At 33.8% G+C, this 21,527-nt stretch overlaps 2 protein-coding genes across 6 annotated transcripts in view; both read right to left on the reverse strand.

The window, feature by feature from the left end:
* Positions 1 to 3,661, reverse strand: part of LOC128218359 (uncharacterized) — a 75,387-nt gene extending 71,726 nt beyond the window's left edge. The window contains exon 1 of the mRNA XM_052926015.1: positions 3,503 to 3,661. The gene's annotated coding sequence lies outside the window, so the exon portion shown is untranslated. The remainder of the gene's footprint in view (positions 1 to 3,502) is intronic.
* Positions 3,662 to 8,034: 4,373 nt separating this feature from the next.
* Positions 8,035 to 21,527, reverse strand: part of LOC128217254 (endosome/lysosome-associated apoptosis and autophagy regulator family member 2-like) — a 31,014-nt gene continuing 17,521 nt past the window's right edge. The window contains exons 15-25 of one of the 5 annotated variants that reach the window (XM_052924267.1): positions 21,309 to 21,444; positions 20,984 to 20,998; positions 20,418 to 20,456; positions 19,731 to 19,831; positions 19,317 to 19,429; positions 18,886 to 18,925; positions 18,378 to 18,620; positions 17,880 to 17,961; positions 15,963 to 16,045; positions 15,085 to 15,259; positions 8,035 to 12,893 (exon numbers count right to left, since the gene is read on the reverse strand). In XM_052924267.1, coding sequence (XP_052780227.1) covers positions 12,843 to 12,893; positions 15,085 to 15,259; positions 15,963 to 16,045; positions 17,880 to 17,961; positions 18,378 to 18,620; positions 18,886 to 18,925; positions 19,317 to 19,429; positions 19,731 to 19,831; positions 20,418 to 20,456; positions 20,984 to 20,998; positions 21,309 to 21,444 — 1,078 coding nt within the window. In that variant the 3' untranslated portion in view covers positions 8,035 to 12,842. Of the gene's footprint in view, positions 12,894 to 15,084; positions 15,260 to 15,962; positions 16,046 to 17,879; positions 17,962 to 18,377; positions 18,621 to 18,885; positions 18,926 to 19,316; positions 19,430 to 19,730; positions 19,832 to 20,417; positions 20,457 to 20,983; positions 20,999 to 21,099; positions 21,118 to 21,308; positions 21,445 to 21,527 lie in introns of all 5 variants that reach the window. The other 4 variants (XM_052924266.1, XM_052924270.1, XM_052924268.1 and 1 more) reach the window with 4 other exon arrangements.

The raw sequence follows: 21,527 nt of genomic DNA on the forward strand, positions 1-21,527 counted from the left end.
TATTAATGTGCGAGTTTGCCTTTGGCGTAGGCTCGAGTCTGGACCCCAATAAGTTTTGGGGGTGGCTATGGAAGCGTATTTCGTATGAATTGATGGTTGATGGTGTAATTATGTATATGTATTCTTGCCCACATCAAACTGCACACGATGACTTCAACTAGTTGCTATGTTGCTTTGTTTTTCGAAAAAAAATCGACAATAATAAGTAACTAAGTGAACAAGTCGACATACCTAACGCATTATCGCGTTATAACTTGTCAAGTGACACGATTGCATGATCGCATCACCAGTATATGGATATACGCTTCCATAATTGGGCGGGCCAAAGGCGAAATATATTGCTGTTACGCGATACATTCAAAAGAATCGCGAGACTGGTTGGCAACAAGTCCCCCCACCCAATCGTCAGCGTAAAAAAAGAAGAAAATGTGCAGTCGATAAGAATTCTGTGAGGTTCTTTAAGCCTGTAAACAAAGTGTTTTGAAACTGATTTCGCACGAATGTTTGTTTGCCAAACGAACGATTAGTTTGCCTTCTTGTATATCTATATAATCCCGTTCTTTAAACATGTAGTGGGTTTTAAAAGGCCTTCGTATCATTAGTTGGTCATGCAGTCTATTATCCCCAATGTATGATTGAAACTGTTGACGATTACTGCTTTCTGCGGTTGGATAATGCATGGAAACTGTAAAGGCAAGCCCAGTAGCAAAACAATGAGTTTGTGAAGGAGAATGTTATACGCAAGCATCAATAGAGTAAATATAAATAATAATAATTATTGAATGGACATCTTGGGTTCACCCAGTCGAACTATCCAGTCAGCCCGTCAATCGAGGCGTATCGCTAGAAGAGCTGAAGGTTTGGAACTAAAGTTCAAAACTTGTGTCACTGTGTTCGATACCCACGCTTGTCCTTATGGCGCGCATTTAACATTTCAACTGTTAGAAACTGTCACATGGCTTCCCGGAGACCAGGTTTTTGGTAACAATTCACTGGCCACATGGTCAAAACAAACACACCGTGGTTGGCCTAACCTTTCATGACCTTATAAATGCTATCATCCCCATTATCCTGTCATATTTACTTTGGCTGCAATGTTCATATTTGATCAACAGGTTTACTATAACTGCCTCAAAAATGTTTTCACGGTATACACCAAATGAAATAGTAGTGTTTTACTTTGTAGCTTAGCAAACAACAAGTTGACTCGCATGGTGCATGGTCCGGTCATTCCATTGTAAGTCATATTCGTGTATTTCAAAATGGGGAGGCTGAAATCTTGCAAGTAAACAGAGACAAACTGTATTGTTTGGCCTTCTATGGAGGCATATCATAACAAAATACGTATAACCACTTATCTATAAATGCATTTCTGGCTTCTATCAGTAACTTGTTATCTAGTTATGACTTGCGAATTCCACTTATACTGTTTATTTCCACTTCTCAGTGACATATTGAACCCAATGATCTTCATTCCATCCACAAAATGACCTTTAATGACACAATATAAAATGTCTATATTATACTAGACCACTCTCATCTTTAAGCGATATTGTTTAAAGCATCTTTCGAAAACCTACTATGTAAAACCAGGTGTTGTCAAATTCATTGAACTTTTACAAACAGTTAATACTAATGTTCACGGTTGTGTATATTTATTCATGCAGCATTTGTTATACGTTCTAATATTGTTAACCATGTAGTGCAATAATAGAAATGGATTTAAATTGTTCTTTGTTGGATAAATAACGTAGCAGTCCAACCTCTTTTGATATCGTTATTTATGCATACACATGTTTATTCATTTTCCCTTTCATTTATATACTTAATATGCAATTAAATGATTAGAAATGATTACGTCACGTGATATATAACGTAAATTAAACTTATCATGTATTAAGAAACGAGGAACAATATGCTTACGTTACTTAATAAATATGTGTGAATCTTGAATCTCACCTTTAAAGCTCTCACAGATAGAACGTTTTGACAACATTTTTATTTTTTGTTTTGGAACGGTCAATTTTTGCGAAAATCCATGGAAACCAGTTATATAAGACTGCTGACAAACAATAAGATAGCAGATTTTTATATTTAAGTTTCAAAAAATGAAGTTAATAACGGTTTAAGCCATAAAACATTAATTTTCGAACGGAAATATGATAATCTACGATCTGATTTTTGTCAGCAATCTTATATCATTGGTTTGCAGATATTTATGCAAAACTTTGCTCTTTTCAACACAAAAAAATAATAATAAAAAAGTTGTAAAAATGATATATCTGTGAGAGTGCAGCTTTAAAGTTAACAACGATGCTGTTGAAGACTCTGTTAACTTTAACAGCGTTCTAAACATTCGGCACAAAGTGTTATTGAGAAATGTGGCTTAAAGCTGCACTCTCACAGATATATCATTTTTACAACTTTTTAAATTTTTTGGTCTTGGAAAGAGCAATTTTTTGCGTAAATATCTGCAAACCAACGATATAAAATTGCTGACAAAAAATCAGATCGTTGATTTTCATATTTCCGTTCGAAAATTAATGTTTTATGGCTTAAACCGTTACTAACGGTTTAAGAAAAATGCATAAAATATAAATTTTTGAACTTTAATATAAAAACCAGCGATCTATTTTTTGTCAGCAGTCTAATATAACTGGTTTCCATGGATTTTTGCAAAAATTGGCTCGTTCCACGACAAAAAAAAGTTGTCATAACCTTCAATCAGTGAGAGTGCAGCTTTAAAGGATGAACAATTTAATCAGGTGCTTACACATTTAAATAAAACACGAACAACTGACACAGTCGTATATCAAACCTTTTTTTAAATACTGCAGATCCCAAATGTGCACATACTTGATCTCGGGAAATAGATCGGCCCATTTTGTTTGAAATGATTGTAATGAATATATACGAGGTCATCATTATAATCTTATCTTGGTGCAAATATTCTCCAACACTGGTGAGGTTACGCCATAAAGCAAACTTCAAACACGAGGTAGATTCTCGAGTTTTTAACATGTCATAGTCGGCAGGTGTCTAAATAGAAAAATACTAAGAATATATCAAATTTGTATTTATATTTTCCCTATATTACTTGTGTTTGAACGTCTATGCCACTGATGAAACTTTGGTTATATTTTGAATTTGATATACATTTTGAAAGAGGTTGGTGGGCAATAGCTAAAAACTTAAAAAACTACACAAATCTGAAAATACCTGAATAATTAATAATCTATCATCAACATCGTCATCATCATCATTATCATCGTTGTCGTCGTCGTCGTCATCATCATCATCATCATCATCATCATCATCATCATCATCATCATCACCACCACCACCACCATCATCATTATCATCATCATCCTACTTTGGACAAATCGAAACTATTGAGAAGAAACTCCATCCATATTGATAATCATATCAAGGTAGCAGTTCAAGATATTAAAAAATGATGTGTTTTAATAACCAAATGTAAATATTGAGCGCAATCACTTACGACTGGTAGAAGCCGGATAATCCACAAATTAGTCCGTTGGGAAACATGTCAAATCTTTATTAAAGGGGAATATCTGTTTCAAAACAAACCACTCCAAACGTATATCACACTTTCAATTTTCGCTTAAATTTCCAATTTAAAGTTAGAATCATAAGCAATTGCTACAATATCTATGAAATGTTTACGTTCGATATATCTGTAGATCTATAGACTTTTAAATAATACAGTTTACCAATGGGTCGAGACTATTTACTGTTTCCCTGTTTACACAAATGTGACCTTATTCCCCAGGAGTTGAATACAAATGCATTGATTTAGTCAAGTCTTTGTTAGTTCTGTATTTATTTTAATGATTCCTTATACATTATCATTGATAAGAGGTCCCAGCTACTGGATTAAGTTTACAAACACATAAAGGCCAAGGAAAATATTTGTCTCAACCGTTAATTGAAAAATTGTTGTTTTTTTCATTAAAAATACCGACTATGATATATGTGCTTTGGTACAGTGCGATTTAATTTTATATGTTATATCCTAGGTAAGTCGAAAACAAAACATAAAACAATAATTCATATTAACAATTTGTAAAAATGCAATGTAACTAATTTTCCTAGTCTATATCTTTTTGTACTAATTAATTTAGACTAGCCTGTCCATTACTTGGTATGCAAATACTCTTTGACATGGCCCCCAGAGACAAAATAAATACCGTCTATTTTAGGGGTTAACTACGCATTGCAAACGCTTCTGGAAAAGGGGTAAGAAGGGGTTCTGGGGTCGTTTTTTATATTAATTGACGTTTGCATGCAATTCTACGGAATTTATGAGCCGTATAAATAGAATGAATTCAAGTGACAAAATGACCTTTCTTTGGCAAACATCGTGTCAAGACTATAATAAAACATCCCACACTTTAATTGAATAAATTATCTGTTTTTATAAAGCAATCCTCTTCGTTAACCAAAGCACATTTCTATTTCAGGCTATTTGTAAAATGTCGTAACTCGTTTAAAAATCCGACATTGTTATACCATTAACATCTACCGAGGAGTTCAACTACAGAATATCGGGCTTGAATTCCTTCGTGCGTTGTCATTTCGACCCAGACAGGCTCTTGAAATCTCAGATAGGCTAATTCAAATGTGTATATACTCGTTTATTCTGTTATGAATTTTAAAATCTGTCATGGAAAATATATACTCCTACCTACCAGATAAAGAAGTATAGAGAAACAATGGCGAAGAAGTGATGGAAGAAAGGAGAGAAGATTATGTAAGAGAAGAACAAGATGGGGAAATAAATGAAACGTAAAGTTAATGGGGTAAAGGCTGCGATAGTAGTGAGAATAAGGAGAAAGCGAGGGTTTGTAATGATAATGAGTGGGAAGAGATAAAAAGTTAACAGATTAACAGAACTATAAGTAATGTGATACAAAGAATGGTGCCGTAGGATGACCGAATACCAGACGAATGATAGGTAGAGGCAACAGATTAAAACGATGATGTACTGGAAAATAAGGAGAATGCACAGAAGCGGCAAAAAATGGTGAAGAGAGGTGACTGGAGCTAAGGAGAATGACAAGAAGAAGCAAATAATGGTGAAGTAAGGTGACTGGAGCTAAGGAGCAGGACAAAAAGAGGCAAATAATGAAAAAAACGAGGTGGCTGAAGCTAAGGAGTATAAAAAGAAGGGGCAAATAATGAAGAAGTGCGGTGACTGAAGCTAAGGAGAATAAAAAGAAGAGGTAAATAATGATGAAGTGCGGTGACTGAAGCTAAGGAGAATAAAAAGAAGAGGCAAATAATGATGAAGTCAGGTGACTGGAGCTAAGGATAATGAAAAGAAGAGACAAATAATGATGAAGTGCGGTGGCTAAATCTAAGAAGAATGAAAGGAAGGGGCAAATAATGATGAAGGGAGGTGACTGGAGCTATAGAGAATAAAAATAAGAGGCAAATAATGATGAAGTCAGGTGACTGGAGCTAAGGATAATGAAAAGAAGAGACAAATAATGATGAAGTGAGGTGGCTAAATCTTAGAAGAATGAAAGGAAGAGGCAAATAATGGTGAAGTGAGGTGGCTGGAGCTAAGGATAATGAAAAGAAGAGACAAATAATGATGAAGTGAGGTGGCTGGAGCTAAGGATAATGAAAAGAAGGGACAAATAATGATGAAGTGAGGTACCTAAATCTAAGAAGAATGAATGGAAGAGGCGAATAATGATGAAGTGAGGTGGCTAAATCTAAGAAGAATGAAAGGAAGAGGCAAATAATGGTGAAGTGAGGTGGCTGGAGCTAAGGATAATGAAAAGAAGAGACAAATAATGATGAAGTGAGGTGGCTGGAGCTAAGGATAATGAAAAGAAGAGACAAATAATGATGAAGTGCGGTGGCTAAATTTAAGAAGAATGAAAGGAAGAGGCAAATAATGGTGAAGTGCGGTGGCTAAATCTAAGAAGAATGAAAGGAAGAGGCAAATAATGATGAAGTGCGGTGGCTAAATTTAAGAAGAATGAAAGGAAGAGGCAAATAATGGTGAAGTGCGGTGGCTAAATTTAAGAAGAATGAAAGGAAGAGGCAAATAATGGTGAAGTGCGGTGGCTAAATCTAAGAAGAATGAAAGGAAGAGGCAAATAATGGTGAAGTGCGGTGGCTAAATCTAAGAAGAATGAAAAGAAGAGACAAATAATGATGAAGTGCGGTGGCTAAATTTAAGAAGAATGAAAGGAAGAGGCAAATAATGGTGAAGTGCGGTGGCTAAATCTAAGAAGAATGAAAGGAAGAGGCAAATAATGGTGAAGTGCGGTGGCTAAATCTAAGAAGAATGAAAGGAAGAGGCAAATAATTATGAAGTGAGGTGACTGGAGCTATAGAGAATAAAAAGAAGAGGCAAATAATGAAGAAGTGAGGTGGTTGGAGCTAAGGATAATGAAAAGAAGAGACAAATAATGATGAAAGGAGGTGACTGAAGATAAGGAGAACGGAAAGAAGATGCAAATAATAATGAAATAAGGTGATTGAAGCTAAAGAGAAGGAAAAATATAGAAATAAGGATGAATTAAGGGCGACAAATTGTTGAGAGGGAGAGGATAATGAAGCAAACGAAGAAAATCTATAGAAGGTTTGGATGAACGTGAAAATGAAAGTGAGGAGTAGGAGCAGGATGAGGATTATAGAAGAGGAGGAGATGGAGCCACAATGTTGTCACAGCATATGTTGATTGAATTACTGAGTGTCATAAAACCAACATTATGACATACAAACTGATAAAATTCACAAGTCAACATTGATTTTACTGTTTTTGTGGCAAAATACCACCAAGGTCCAAACTGACAAGCCTGTAATATTCAGGTTTTATTTTTAAATCAAACAATATCTTCAATAAAAAAATGCTGACATATTGACTAATTTTAGACAACTTAATGCACTCTCAAACATTCTATGACGTACACATGGCTCGTCAATATTGCTCAGTTTTTTTGACACTTTGAAGTTTTAATGAAAAATACTTTACAACCAGGAAAAAGAAAGAAGATATCCATAATAAATTTATAACAATGAGATACAACATTCATGCTAACAATAAACAAAAAACAATGCTTTAAATTAATACAGTATCTCTTAAAACTTTATCAGAATCTTTTTACATTTTTTTCAGGCATGTTTCTATTTTCAATCGGACATAAATGAGGAGCATCAAACGACAATCAAATATTGTCGAATTACATAACTCATTCATTATTAATGCTGGAGTTGTGGCCTTGATGCCTATAGGTATATTGTCATTGGTAACATGTGACGTGACTTATGTTTTTTGTCAGTGGAAACATGTGACGTGACCTATGTGTTTTGTCAGTGGAAACATGTGAAGAGATCTATAGGCCTTTTGCCATAGGTACCATGGTAATGACCTATAGGCCTTTTTTTAGTGGTAACATGTGAAGAGACCTATAGGCCTATTGTCAGTGGTAGTGTGTGACGTGACCTATAGGCCTATAGGTCTCTGGTATCTTGTGACATGACCTATAGGCCTATTGTCGGTGGTAACATGAAACGTGACCTATCGGCCTATTGTAATTGGTAGCATGTTACGTCACCTATAGGCCTATTGTCAGTGGTATCATGTGACGTGACCTATAGGCCTATTGTCGGTGGTAACATGAAACGTGACCTATCGGCCTATTGTAATTTGTGGCATGTTACGTCACCTATAGGCATATTGTCAGTGGTAGCATGTGACGTGACCAATAGGCATATTGTCAGTGGTAGCATGTGACGTGACCAATAGGCATATTGTCAGTGGTAGCATGTGACGTGTATGTAATGTCAAAGTTTCAAGTGTTGACATACTGCCAACCATGATGTTACCAAAGTAACCAAGGCAGTTACAAATCTGAGGTAATAATTGTTCAGACTTGCTCAGAATTGTCATATTGTCTTTTACAGCATATCAACATCAGTAACAGGAAGGATATTTATCTACCAGCTTTGAACGCTGAAATTAGAACCCTAAAATAATTTCAATAAGACAAGTAAGATGTTAGGATTTATTAAGGCATAAACATTGAAACAGATTGTGTCAGCATGAACAGGATCGGTACAGAGGAATATACACATATTAATAAGAGGTACGTAAGGAAAAGAACACATTGACAAACTATGCACTTCCATAATAAACTAGGGAATAAAGTAAACTGTGCATGATATTACATACCATTTCTAAGACAAAAACATTTGAAAAAGCACACTAGATTATTGAGAAAATAATCTGAAAAAATGTCAGATATTGTATGGGCATTTTCTGTTATAATAAAATGTGGATTACTGTGTGGATTGGAGGATCAAAATAAAAAAATGTTCTTATCAAGTACCAGGATGGAAAATATTTTTTAGCAAGTTCCTTTTATGCACAGTTCTTGTTTTCTCTGCCAGAATGTTATACTTGTAATTAGCAAATATGATTCCCCCACAGTAGACAACAGTTACTGTGTCCTATGTTAGACAAAGCATGGTAGACTTAATACTATTTGATACAAGAAGAATATGAAGTTGCATCCCAAGGAAACATTAGGATGAAAATGAGTTTTGTGATCAGACTAGGAAGAAATATAAAGCAATAATTCATAAAATCACAACTATTTACAACTTTTCTGGTTAATCAATTTGAATAAACTGCAAGAGTAGATAAAAGGACGAAGTTGAAAAGAAATGGTTCATGAAACAAATAATATACCTAAACGGCAATAGAAGTGAAGTGTTTGGAAAATCTCACAATGAGTCAAACTGTTAATTTATTGAGATGATGATAAAATTAGATATATCAGTAAATTAAATGAAAGGATTATAACTAGGATCTGTATTATGAATAGAACACTTAAGAAATGACTATGACATAATTTATGCAGAACACAAAAGTGTATATCCAAGGCATCCATTTCAACGCATTCTTTCCCTCCATTTAAAACTATTCAGACTTAGAAATTACTTTTATTCTGTGATAAATGTTGTTATATTACTCCTCTTTTTCCACGATGTATGTATGTTTATTATTGGATAATCTTATTTTATCTTACAATAGCTTATACTTATTATAAGTAATGTTCCTCTATTTGAATGTTACCAACATTAAATAAAGATTATCTTATCACACACAATTAAATCCATAAAGTTAAATCTTATCTACTTGTACATATATAGTTGTATGGGAATTCAAGTTCTTTTTAGGGAATTCATAATTATGAAAACAGATAACAAAGATAAGATCATTCAAGGTAATAATGATGCTGAGTCCAACCTATTAGTCGTTCACATCAAAAGCCACAATTATAATCATGCTTTCTTTTGCCTTTTTCACATTTTTGGTATATCCACGCATTCGCTCAGGACAAGACAATATAAACCATTATTCACACCACACTGTTTTCAAAAATGAAAGGATTTTTCTTTATAAGTTGAAGAAAAAGAAATATGAAACTAATAAGCAAAAAACCATGCCAATTATGTACTGCACAGAAATATAAAGAGACAAAATTAGGAAAAAAATAATCCATCAATCCAAACTCAACCAAACCCTTTTCCATTATTGTCAAACAAAAATCTACATGTGCATGTTTCTATATAGATCATAGTTTTGCAAAAGAAAATAGAAATGAAATAACAGCTACTGTTAACAAAAGAATAATTTTCAACCAGGCTGTTTTGTTAATGAAAAACCTATTTGTATAGAGTGTAAATCATTGAATTTGAAAAGCCAGCAGATTTTGTCTGTGTGAGGATTAACATTGTGGTGCACTGGAATGTTGAAGAAGATCATAATTAAAATAAGAAAACATGTGGAAAGTCATGAAAATCACGTACAAAACATCATACAAATCACACACATCAAAAAACAAAACTTAAATTATTATTATTAAACAGCTTGTTTCGTATAATTTATTTTTTTAATATTAAACATATTTAATTCAACATATACATCAAACATAAGATTATGACATTGTATGTTACACATTTAGATACCGTACATGACATATTGCAACAGACTAAACCGAAAGCAGAACTATATCAATACTTCTCACTGTATTAAAACTTAGAACATTGAACAGTTTCGAAACCTGTGTTATACACAAAATATACAACATAGACATAAATATATATCAGTAAACAATAGCTTATACATAAAAAAAGACATTGGAATTATTTATTAAATGGAATTCATATGTAATAACAATACATTCATGTAAACCTACACCACATCAATTAATGCATTATATGCATGTCTCCTCAGATAAAATAACCAAGAAATTCATAAATAATACACAATTGAATGGATTTCTCATAACCAATTATTATCTATCCATGTAAGTTTCTATTCTTAAATAAATGAGTGATGATTTATGTTGATATTTCCAGTAATTGTTATTTCCGAATCATCACCTATACTTATCAGAAAGAGCAAGCGGACACCAATATCCCTCTATCGTTCTCCCTCTACATCAAGGGGCAAATGTCACGGAATGTATTTTGTCAGAAGAAGTATCATCCTTGTTTCATCAGACATTCAAATGTCTGAACTTTGAATATTACATTCTCATTGATGACATCTATAATAGCTTACTTAAAAAAAACTCACAACCTTAAAAATTAAATACATATAACATACAGTTGGACCCCACTGGCTCAAATTCGCTTGGCTTGAATTCCTCGTTCGATGGTCCCTGGGAGTCCAAGCCAATGGGGTTCAACTATATAATTATTGAGAATTGTCTTCTGTCTTTTATATAATCGACCACAGTATATATGTATATTCAATCTACTTCTATGCATTTGTCTTAAACTATACTTCCCAGGCAATCAATGTATACAATAACTTTCATCTAATAGACAAGTTAAATAATTAATATATTAAGTTTTGATAAATATGCATTTATGTAAGATTTATTACACTTATTATACCCATAAAAACATATCAGATCTACAGCTACTATAAAGGAAAAACAGAACAATGTCATGAATGCTGTCAGAGTAAAATATTCCACAACCATTGTCATTAGTAATAAAACAAAAACACAACAGAATAAACCAAACAAATGCCCGTAAACATGGCAACAGATGAGATTCTTAAAGGAAAAATATATTAACAAGAACACATTAGAAGATATGTTGTAAAAATTGTTGTTCTTCATAAAATTGTTCAATGTAACAACAAAATTACCCTTAAATAGAAAATCAAAACACAACCACAAATTGCACATTTCAATATCAAAATGGACTTCGCTGAACACAAAATACTTTACTATTAATATTTTGATATCACATAAAATTCTTCAATTATTTAAACTTCAATACCACGTAAACTTTTTGGAATATCTTTTTCACTATCACATGAGATTCTTGGATTATCCATACTTCAATATTACATAAAACTCTTTGAATGTGTTCATTTTGCTTTTACATAAAAAATAATAATTGTAGAACATAGCTCTTTTCATTAAAAAACAGAGTATTCATATTTATCAGTATCAATAATTATCATTATTTAATTATTAAACTATCTGAACACAATCAACAAAACAAGTTCCAAAGTAAGAAAGAAACAAATGAGTAGACGAATAATCGAAACTATTCAACCCAAAACATGTGTAACATGAGCTCTGACTGTCACAAAATACCCCCATCATAATTCATCAATACCAAGTTTGGTGATAAGTGGTGGAACGTTCAACCAAATTTTAAGAGTGGACATTGTAAATACAGTTTTGCCAATTCAAGGGTCATAACTCTAGGGTGACTCAGGTGACATGGCTAGATATCAAACTTACAAAGATATTCTGCCCATACACATTCTGACCAAAATTTGGTGATTCGATACGGTTTCTAAAGTAATTGATTGGACAAGACTAATTTTAGGTAATTTATATGAATAAACGGTGATTACTATTGAAAGACTTAAACTATATTGCTAGTCCAAATATTTGTTCCTATAAAACATATGCCCAAATTTAGTGATGCTTGGTCTAAGAATTCTTAAATAAAGGATCAGACAAGACATATTTTTAGACAAATTAAATGGCAATAACTCTTGAGTGACTACAGTGATGTGGCTGGTTATTTAACTTGTACGAGATATAATTCCAATAGACCATCTCACCATTTTGTTTGGTGATTGGACAAAGGCTTCTAAAGTTATTGAGCAGAAAAGATCCATGGTAATTTCTATAATTAAAGAGTGATAACCCTCCGATGATAAAAGCAATATGACTGGCTAATGAACTTGTCCAAGATATAAAGCCAATTTACATTGTGACCAAATTTGGTGATGATTGAATAAAGGCTTCTAAATTAATTGAACGGACAAGATACTGGACGCCAGCCCATTTGCCGCAGGTTTATCTATAAAATGTCCTGTTTTTAAATAACAGGCGTATAAAAGGACCACTCAATGTTACAAATAATACACATTTTGATTTAAAATCATAAAAATATGTGATTGATTCTTACCAGTGTTGACTGGCCAGAAATTAACCTTGTGAGATTAGTAAAGGCAGTTTCATAGAAACACACATTCTGATTAATGATATTATGTTAATAAGCTAAAAACCAATCCTAAGTTATTAGATATTCAAAGGGCAAGGCCCAATCATAGAATGAAACAAATATCAGGGGTACCTGTACAAAATACTTCAAAACAATAAAGAGTTAGTTTGACCTTGAACTGCACTGCCAAAATTTAACTTGTAGGGTTCATAAAGATTTTTGTATTAACAATTGAAAATCTGGGTAAATCTTTGTGTAAAATCACTTTGGTGTAGCAACATTTCCCTGGTCACTGTTAGCATGGTATCCTATGTCAGTGGCATTCTCTCGTTCAAAACAGCTGACTCAAAGGCATCATCCTGAGGAGAAAATAAGACATTGTCGTAAATGCATGAAAGATGACAGCAGCAACACTAATGGGCATCATCTACATGTAGTTATTATATAAGGTATCTGTATTGTTCTGCAATATACTTAAACCTGCCTGTATTAAGCAATATTTCCATGCCCTAGACATTAAGGTCTAAACTATTTTAAATACCAAGAAGTTGGTCAAGCTCTGTAATTATATACGCTCTTCACTAAGTTCAAATGGGATTTGTCTAACTATCTTAAAGCTAGCATGGTTTACCCCCAGGGGGACCATATATCATAACCCTCATATATATTGGTTACTTTATAACTCCCAATAACCACATATCTTTTTCAAACATACATGAAGCGCAATGAAACGTAGCATATTGATGCAACTAGGTATAGGTCTGTTAATAAATGGAATGGCAAGAAATATGATGTCACTCATAATAACCTGGCACAAATTGTCATTTATTTATGTCCAATTGCCATTAGCATCATAGAGATCCACCTGGCACACCATTTCCTCATATTTAGATCATCATGATTGATATAATACTGTTCTGTTACAACAGTCTTTCCTTCGTTTTGTAAATCGTGATGTTAAATACCTTGTCAAGCAGATCATTGGGTTGGCTGACATGATTTAACATAATCTAAAGCAGTCATCTGCTTCATGGTTCATCACTTATATTCTGTTGTCCATCTTAGACTTGTGTACCAATCATGCATCACTGTTTTCTTCATTGCTATATCTCCATATACCTCATTTATTTTTTCGTTGTTTCTTTTCTTTACTTTTAAGAACGAAAAAATATGGCTGATCTCCTCTTAACAATGACACACTAAACCTAATGGCTGCCAAATGATTATTTGTCAACCAAATTTGACATCATGAACATCAATGTATTCACATTAAGGTTTGGTGCTTAATTCATGGTGAGAAAATTATACAAATGGCTGGTCAAATTTAACGCAATCAGACATAAGCAAAATTGACAATTTTTGCCAGGTAACATCATGTGATGTTGCCATACAAACTGCCTATGACTATTAGGTTTATTGCATCAATTTGCTATATTTTCTGGGTTCACATAACATCCCTAGTATACAAATATTTCTGCAGAATATAACTGTTACAGTCTCCTTGCAATACAATCTGTGTACTGGTATCTACATAAAACAATTTGGGCTTATAGATCATTTTTATTATTACTCGGAAATATGCTTTAGGCAGATGATAAAAAAAACAGTGGTATTCAGCAAAACAGATCTTAGAGTAAAATTAAAGTATTATATCAAAAACGCTATGCAATGTGTCTGCCATGCTTCGCAGATGACACAAAATCTACCCTGAATCAAGCAAACTTTCAGTTTTTAATGTCAATGAGCTCCTGTAAACCATACAACCAACAATACATGGAAGAAGCCTTGCTACCCTTTTATTCATGGGATTTCAATGGTCCAAAAAATCATGATCTACATTGTACACGTCTTTATTCTAGTAAAAAGCACTGGGAAATCCAAGTGAAGGCAATGAATACAATTGCAGGTAATTAATAAAATCTTACAACTACATACAGAGTCATCGCTTCTCTGGGAAATCTGAACAAAAGAATGTTCATAGATAACATTTGATACCAAATGTCAGTTGAAGGTACAAAATATGTTAATGTCTTTGTCATTCATTTTTATTGGAAATCATGAACAGCATTATTTCAAAAAAATAATTCCTTTATATTTAATGGGCACTCTGTTTGATGCTGACAAGAAAACAACTTCTCAGCTTACATAGCATCTGGGCTGGTATTCATAAACTTAAGTCATCTCCTAACGTTAGTCATTATCATAATTAAACTATCTAAAATAGTCATATGGTATGACCACTTGAACAGTTCTGCTTTTTTTATTGACTCTATTTAGAATAACCACTTCTATGTTACACTTCATTTAAACTGACAATAAAAAAATTGACTAAAGATGTCTATGAATACTGACCCAGAGTCTACAGTATACAAGTACATATCATATTCACAAAGTGAATCTACCACTTATTTGATTTATTTCCCAGTTGAATGGGAATATCTGAATATCAAGTTTTTTAGTTATAGCCGAGGTTAAAGATTTTTCATGATGCAGTTATGATAAACCGGCAATCTATAAATCTGTTGCCAACACCCAACCCATTGCCCCTACCTTCTTAATCTTGTTAGTGAGTTTCTTAAAGAACCTGGCTCCCTTGCCGCCCCTGATGGCCACTGAGTCTCCGTCCTCATGTTCATCTTCCTCCAGAGCACAGCTGTCCGCTCCCGGCAGCTCAACCTCCCCAGTCTGAGAGTTCTCCACCAGCTTCATGTATCGGTACGCAAGCCTAATAATCAAATCAGATGGGGCTATTTGGGCATAAAAAAAAACATAATCTCGACTATAACTCTCATACCACTGACTTTGATCACTTAAACATTTTCCCCTGATATTGAACTTAGCTAGCCTTAAGCGGTGCTGTTTTCATGATAATACACTTGATCAGCATTCTCATTGCTTTCATTATTTAAAAATTCCTGTGGAACAAAGGGTACAAAAGGGTCATCTAATGGTCATGACCAACCTTCCTACCAAGTAGGAGTTCTGTAGACCTAATCATTCTCTAATTATGATTGAGACAATATTTGGTCTACCAAAAGTTGGCATACATACAGCAAAGCAGAGGATATGAAAGGTAGGATTTAAGCTCATGCACATTGCACTTCCTCTTATTGCCATTACCTTATTCCTTGTTGCATTTAAACCCATTTGACACATTTTGAACTATGGTCCAGAAAACCAGCTTTCTGATTAATATTAACTATTCTGTGATATTGAATCATAAGGTGGAGGTAATTCAGCAATGACTGAAGGTATACACTTGTGAATATTGCTCTCTGTCTATGTTTCAAGTTTCATCAATATCCCTACAGTAGCTTTAAGGTTATTAGACAAGGGTGTACAGACACAGCTGTGGCTATATGCTCTCCCTTCAGGGAGCATAAAAAGCAGTCAAGTCTAAAAATTCTCTAAATGAAATTCAGTCTTACTTCTGGTTTTTTCTCCAAAGAATGCAGGCGACAAAGAAACAGAGCAGAACCAAGCCAAGAACACTGGGGATCGCTATCTGGAACTAAAATAAAACTGCATGTGTAAAGTAATGCTTTCATAAATCACCTTCAAAAAGTTTGTACAGATTTTGCTATTAAATCTAAAATCATCATGTGATTTGAAATATATCTGTTTGCTGTCATCTTCTTATTCATTTTATTTCCCCTTGGGAAATAATGAAGTTTCAATAAGATTTACAACCATTGGAGACAGGAGCTTTATTGCTTAATAAGCAAATATTGCTGTTTCATCAACTCCAGTAAAAGCTTTTCAATGTGAGCCATTTTGTCCATCCTCTCACAACCTACACATTTAAAGATCAACATCATACATGACATGTTCTGTACACAAGTAAAGGTAAACACTAATGCCAAGACACCCTGTACTATAATGATGGGTAGTGTTTAAAAGCTTAAGCCTTCCTGTACTTAAATGATGGATAGTGTTTTAAAGCTTAAGCCTTCCTGTACTTAAATGATGGGCAGTGTTTTAAAGCTTAAGCCTTCCTGTACTTAAATGATGGGTAGTGTTTTAAAGCTTAAGCCTTCCTGTACTTAAATGATGGATAGTGTTTTAAAGCTTAAGCCTTCCTGTACTTAAATGATGGGCAGTGTTTTAAAGCTTAGACCTTCCTGTACTTATATGGTGGATAGTTTTTAAAACTTAAGCCTTCCTGTACTTAAATGATGGGTAGTGTTTTAAAGCTTAAGCCTTCCTGTACTTAAATGATGGGCAGTGTTTTAAAGCTTAGACCTTCCTGTACTTAAATGGTGGATAGTTTTTAAAGCTTAAGCCTTCTTGTACTTAAATGATGGGTAGTGTTTTAAAGCTTAAGCCTTCCTGTACATAAATGGTGGATAATGTTTTAAAGCTCAAATCCCCATGTACTTAAATGACGGGTAGTGTTTTAAAGCATAGACATTCCTGTATTTAAATTATGGATAGTGTTTTAAAGCATAGACCTTCCTACTTCAGTGATAGGTATTGTTTTAAAGCATAGACCTTCCTGTACTTAAATGGTATATAGTGTTTTAAAGCTCAAACCTTCCTGTACTTAAATGATGGGTAGTGTTTTAACGCAGACCTTCCTGTACTTAAATGATTGGCAGTGTTTTAAAGCATAGACTTTCCTGTACTTAATTGGTGGATAGTGTTTTAAAGTTTAAGCCTTCCTGTACTTAAATGATGGGTAGTGTTTTAAAGCATAGACCTTCCTGTACATAAATGATTGCTAGTGTTTTAAAGCATAGACCTTCCTGAACATAAATGATTGGTAGTATTTTAAAGCATAGACTTTCCTGTGCTTAAATGATGGGTAGTGTTTTAAAACATAGACCTTCCTGTACTTCAATGATGGGTATTGTTTTAAAGCATAGACCTTCCTGTACTTAAATGATGGATAGTGTTTTAAAGCTTAGACCTTCCTGTACATAAATGATGGGTAGTGTTTTAAAGCTCAAACCTACCTGTACTTAAATGACGGGTAGTATTTTAAAGCATAGACCTTCCTGTACTTAAAATAATATTAATGATTGGTAGTGTTTTAAAGCATAGATCTTCCTGTGCTTAAATGATTGGTAGTGTTTTAAAGCATAGACCTTCCTGTGCTTAAATGATTGGTAGTGTTTTAAAGCATAGATCTTCCTGTATGTAAATGATTGGGATGGGGTTTAAAGCTTCAACCTTCCTGTACTTAAACTATTGGTGGTGTTTTATAGCTTAAACCTTCCTGTATGTAAATGCTTGGGGTGGGGTTTAAAGCTTCAACCTTCCTGTACATAAATGATGAGTAGTGTTTCCATGTACTTGCAATGCATGTTAGGTTTTAAAGCTTAAACCTTCCTCTAGGTACTTACAGCAATGGGAAGAGCAGCAAGAAGCATAATACACTTCTTTTGTTCCTTGATTCCCTGGAGGCTGTCTGGTACCAGGCATTTCCTGCAAGGAATGCATATGATGAAGAATTTCAATTAAATATTTAGTGAGAATCACCAATAAAGCTCTTGGTTTCGAAATAGATAGTAATACTACTCAGAAATATTGTTTAATATTTACAATGTTTGCATTGATAAAATAACTCTGTAATGTTTATCTTTGAGTTTAGAGCAAATAGTCTACAGACACACTGTGTATTGTCAAATAAACACACCCGTGGAGATAGCAAAATTATGTTTGTTATTTATATCTCCGTTTTGTTTTAAAAACAACTTAAAACTATTACAAACCTTATGTTACTTTCTAATTTTCTTTTCTCTTCAAGCATATCATATTCTACCTTTGTCGGAGATAAATCTTATTCTTGTTAAAACATGAACTGCAATATTTCAATACAAGAGAAAACGCAAGGCCTGTACCCAGAGTTGATGTAGTGGACTGTCTGGTAGCCATTTTCACACATGCCCAGCACCATATCAAAGTCTTCCTTCCTGCACACGGGGCAGGCGGCACGTGTCAGCCACAGGAAGTGGAACACACACCCATTACAAGTTGCATCTGGACACGAGGGTGGCAATTTTATCTCCCCCTGACCCTTCGCATCCTGGTCACAGCGCAGCGAGATCAGTGTGTGACGACCATTGGGACAGGCATGGGTACCACTGGGGGGTAATATAGAGATTTCAATAAATTCCATGTGTGTAGTCCTTTGTTCACATAATTACGTCAACAAAAGGGAAAGAATGAAAATGGTGAATCTAAAATGTGATATTTCTTATTGCCTTGCGTCAGATTATCGTTATTTAGCAGACAAGATACCTGTACCATCAATACAGTTGGGTTTGAAATAAAGTCATTTAAAACTGTTTTTCAAACATCACTTTAGAACATTATTTAAATGCAAAAGGGAACGTTGACACACCCTACCTGTCTGTTTTGAAATGCACCTGAATGTCATTATCAACTTCTGGAATAGAAAAAAACAAAGCTTGCATTTGTCAACTTGTCATAGTATCGTAAGCATAAGTAGTTCAAGTATTATATATCATTTAGCTAAATCACTGGCTAAAACATGATTTTATAAACTAAAAAAAGACTAGTTTATCATTATTGTCTTGTTAGAGAAATTTGGGCCTGGCAAACAATGCATTCTTCTCTTCTTATGACAATATCCTTGCTTCATATTCCTGGCTTAAAGAGTTTAAAAAAACACAATGTGACATTTACCTGTTAGTCAGTTTCATAACACATCATACCAGGTGAGAGTGATTAAGATTTTCCCATTTGAATCTTAATGTTTAAACAACTCCCCAATCTATCAACCATAACACAACAATTATCATATAATAACAACCCACCTGCTGTGTCAAACCCGCTGGCATTGTAGATGTCCGTATATGTGCTCCACTTAGAGTCGGGGATTGTGGTCACAGATTCATTACGCACGATCTCGACAAGGAAATCTCCCAAGCTGAGAAGACATGAAGATAAATTAGCTACAAGTAAGTAACACATCTGGCAGCTAAACAATAAACACATTATCAAGCATGCTCATTAAACCTGCAGAATCTTGAAACAAACTACTGTCAGTGTCGTACACAAGTGCTCAACATAACATTGTAGCTGAATCATTTGAAAGGTAATTATCTGAGAGTGTCAAAAAGAATGACCAAAACATCATCAATGAGCTTCCTACTATAACATCAAGGCTGGTCAAGATTATTTACATTTGTATATGTTTTAGTTAGTATGCTTTCTTCTGGTAAGCCTACCTTGTAGACTGAGTAGTCATAACAGACTTGCCATCCTCTGATGCCGGGACCAGCGTGGAGCGACAGATCTTCGCCACAAGACGTTTTGGCTCGTTTATAGCCTACAATATTGAATACAGATATGCATCAGTATTGGTGCAGCTAAAAAGAACATTGTTTTACTGTAGGTACACTGACAAAATATGCATGGAAGAGCAAACTGTTCAAACTACATGGAATGACAGGCTTAAATGAGAGAAATGCTATGTTTAAAATTAAAAAAAATATATATGTGTGTAAAACATCATGAGATTTAAATAATAGTTGTAGCGATGTTAATACTACTTCGTACTAATGTAATCTATTATCTTTTTTCAAATGCAATAAATGTTCAAGGCTTATTGTCTGTACTCTCAATGCACAAAATGAAATTTAAATCATTGAGTGCTTGCAGGAAACTGGACGAAAATACTAATTGTACTTCTTATCTTGATGTTATGAAATAGTCTCATGCTAATCCAATGTAATGAAATATTCTCATGCTAACCCAATCTAATACTTAAAATCCATAACCTCCATAAAACATTAACAAAATCATTTACCTTGCCCCTAAAAACTTTATATCATCTACCAAATGTAAAAAAAAAAATATTATGAAAACACTAAATTATCCCTTCACCGAACAATGATGACCATGTTAGGACGTACACTTGTTATATCAGGCTGATCCGGATGGGCGTTAAAATGCTACAAAGGTTAAAACAGTATCAACAAGAGCCTAATATAATGTTAGTCGGGAATATAGTTATTGTAATTATCACTAAGTTAAAATATGGTCAAATACAAGTACAAATCTAAAATATGAATACCCGGTACACACAAGTGAATATTTTGTTTTTTAGTTCAATATGCTCTAAATTGTTAATTCTTCAAGTTTATTGATACTGTAAAATCTTGTTAATTATCTTTAATACCAAATGGTAACAGTTTCCAAACACCAGAGTGAAAAAGCAGCTGACATGAAACTACAGTCCACCCGTCAAAATAATCAAGTTTGTTTAACAAAATAATCTGGTATCCTGGAAACTCTTCATTTTTTTGCCAAGGTCTTTTTCATTTTGTCATTGATAAAATTGTTCTTTGATTCAGCCTAGCATCATGTTGACTGTTACAGAAGTTAACATGTGTCCTTCAAAATTCTTTCATCTCACAGATCAGTCACATTTAAAAGAATCTTATCATCAAATCAATCTGCCCAAGTGCTCATAACTTACAGAAGTAAAGTCCGCCTTTTTTCAATATTGAACAAAAACATATTATTAAACAGCAAACACTTTTAACTTGTTCTAGGATTATTGTTCTAAAAATGTCTAAAAGGAATGTCACTTACAGAAAAGGAGGCTCCATCCTATACACACAAACAAATCTTTAAAATAGATTGATAATCATTTATATTTGACAAATATGGCTTTTCTCTGAAAAAAGTCTTAATGAACTGTTATATATCAACATAAAAAATACCTATAGTAAAAAAGTCTTAGTTGCTTAAACAGAAGAAACATTTTGTTAACGTTGCAGACTGTCCAGTTAAATACTCACGGAAGCGTTCTGTGTGACATTGTTCTCACAGATGACAAAGGACTTGTCTGGTTCCCCGAACAGTGAGATGTTGAAGCCGTGGTAGTACTGGGTACCGGACGATGTAAACAGAAGGCTCCCCTGCATAAACTTGTACCTGGACAGGAAACATCACCATTCATTAATCAACCATGTGCCAAATGCTTATAACAAATATGTTAAAACCACACTCCATTTTTT

Source organism: Mya arenaria, chromosome 14 (genome assembly GCF_026914265.1).
Source record: "Mya arenaria isolate MELC-2E11 chromosome 14, ASM2691426v1".
NCBI classification, from domain to species: Eukaryota; Metazoa; Mollusca; class Bivalvia; order Myida; family Myidae; genus Mya; species Mya arenaria.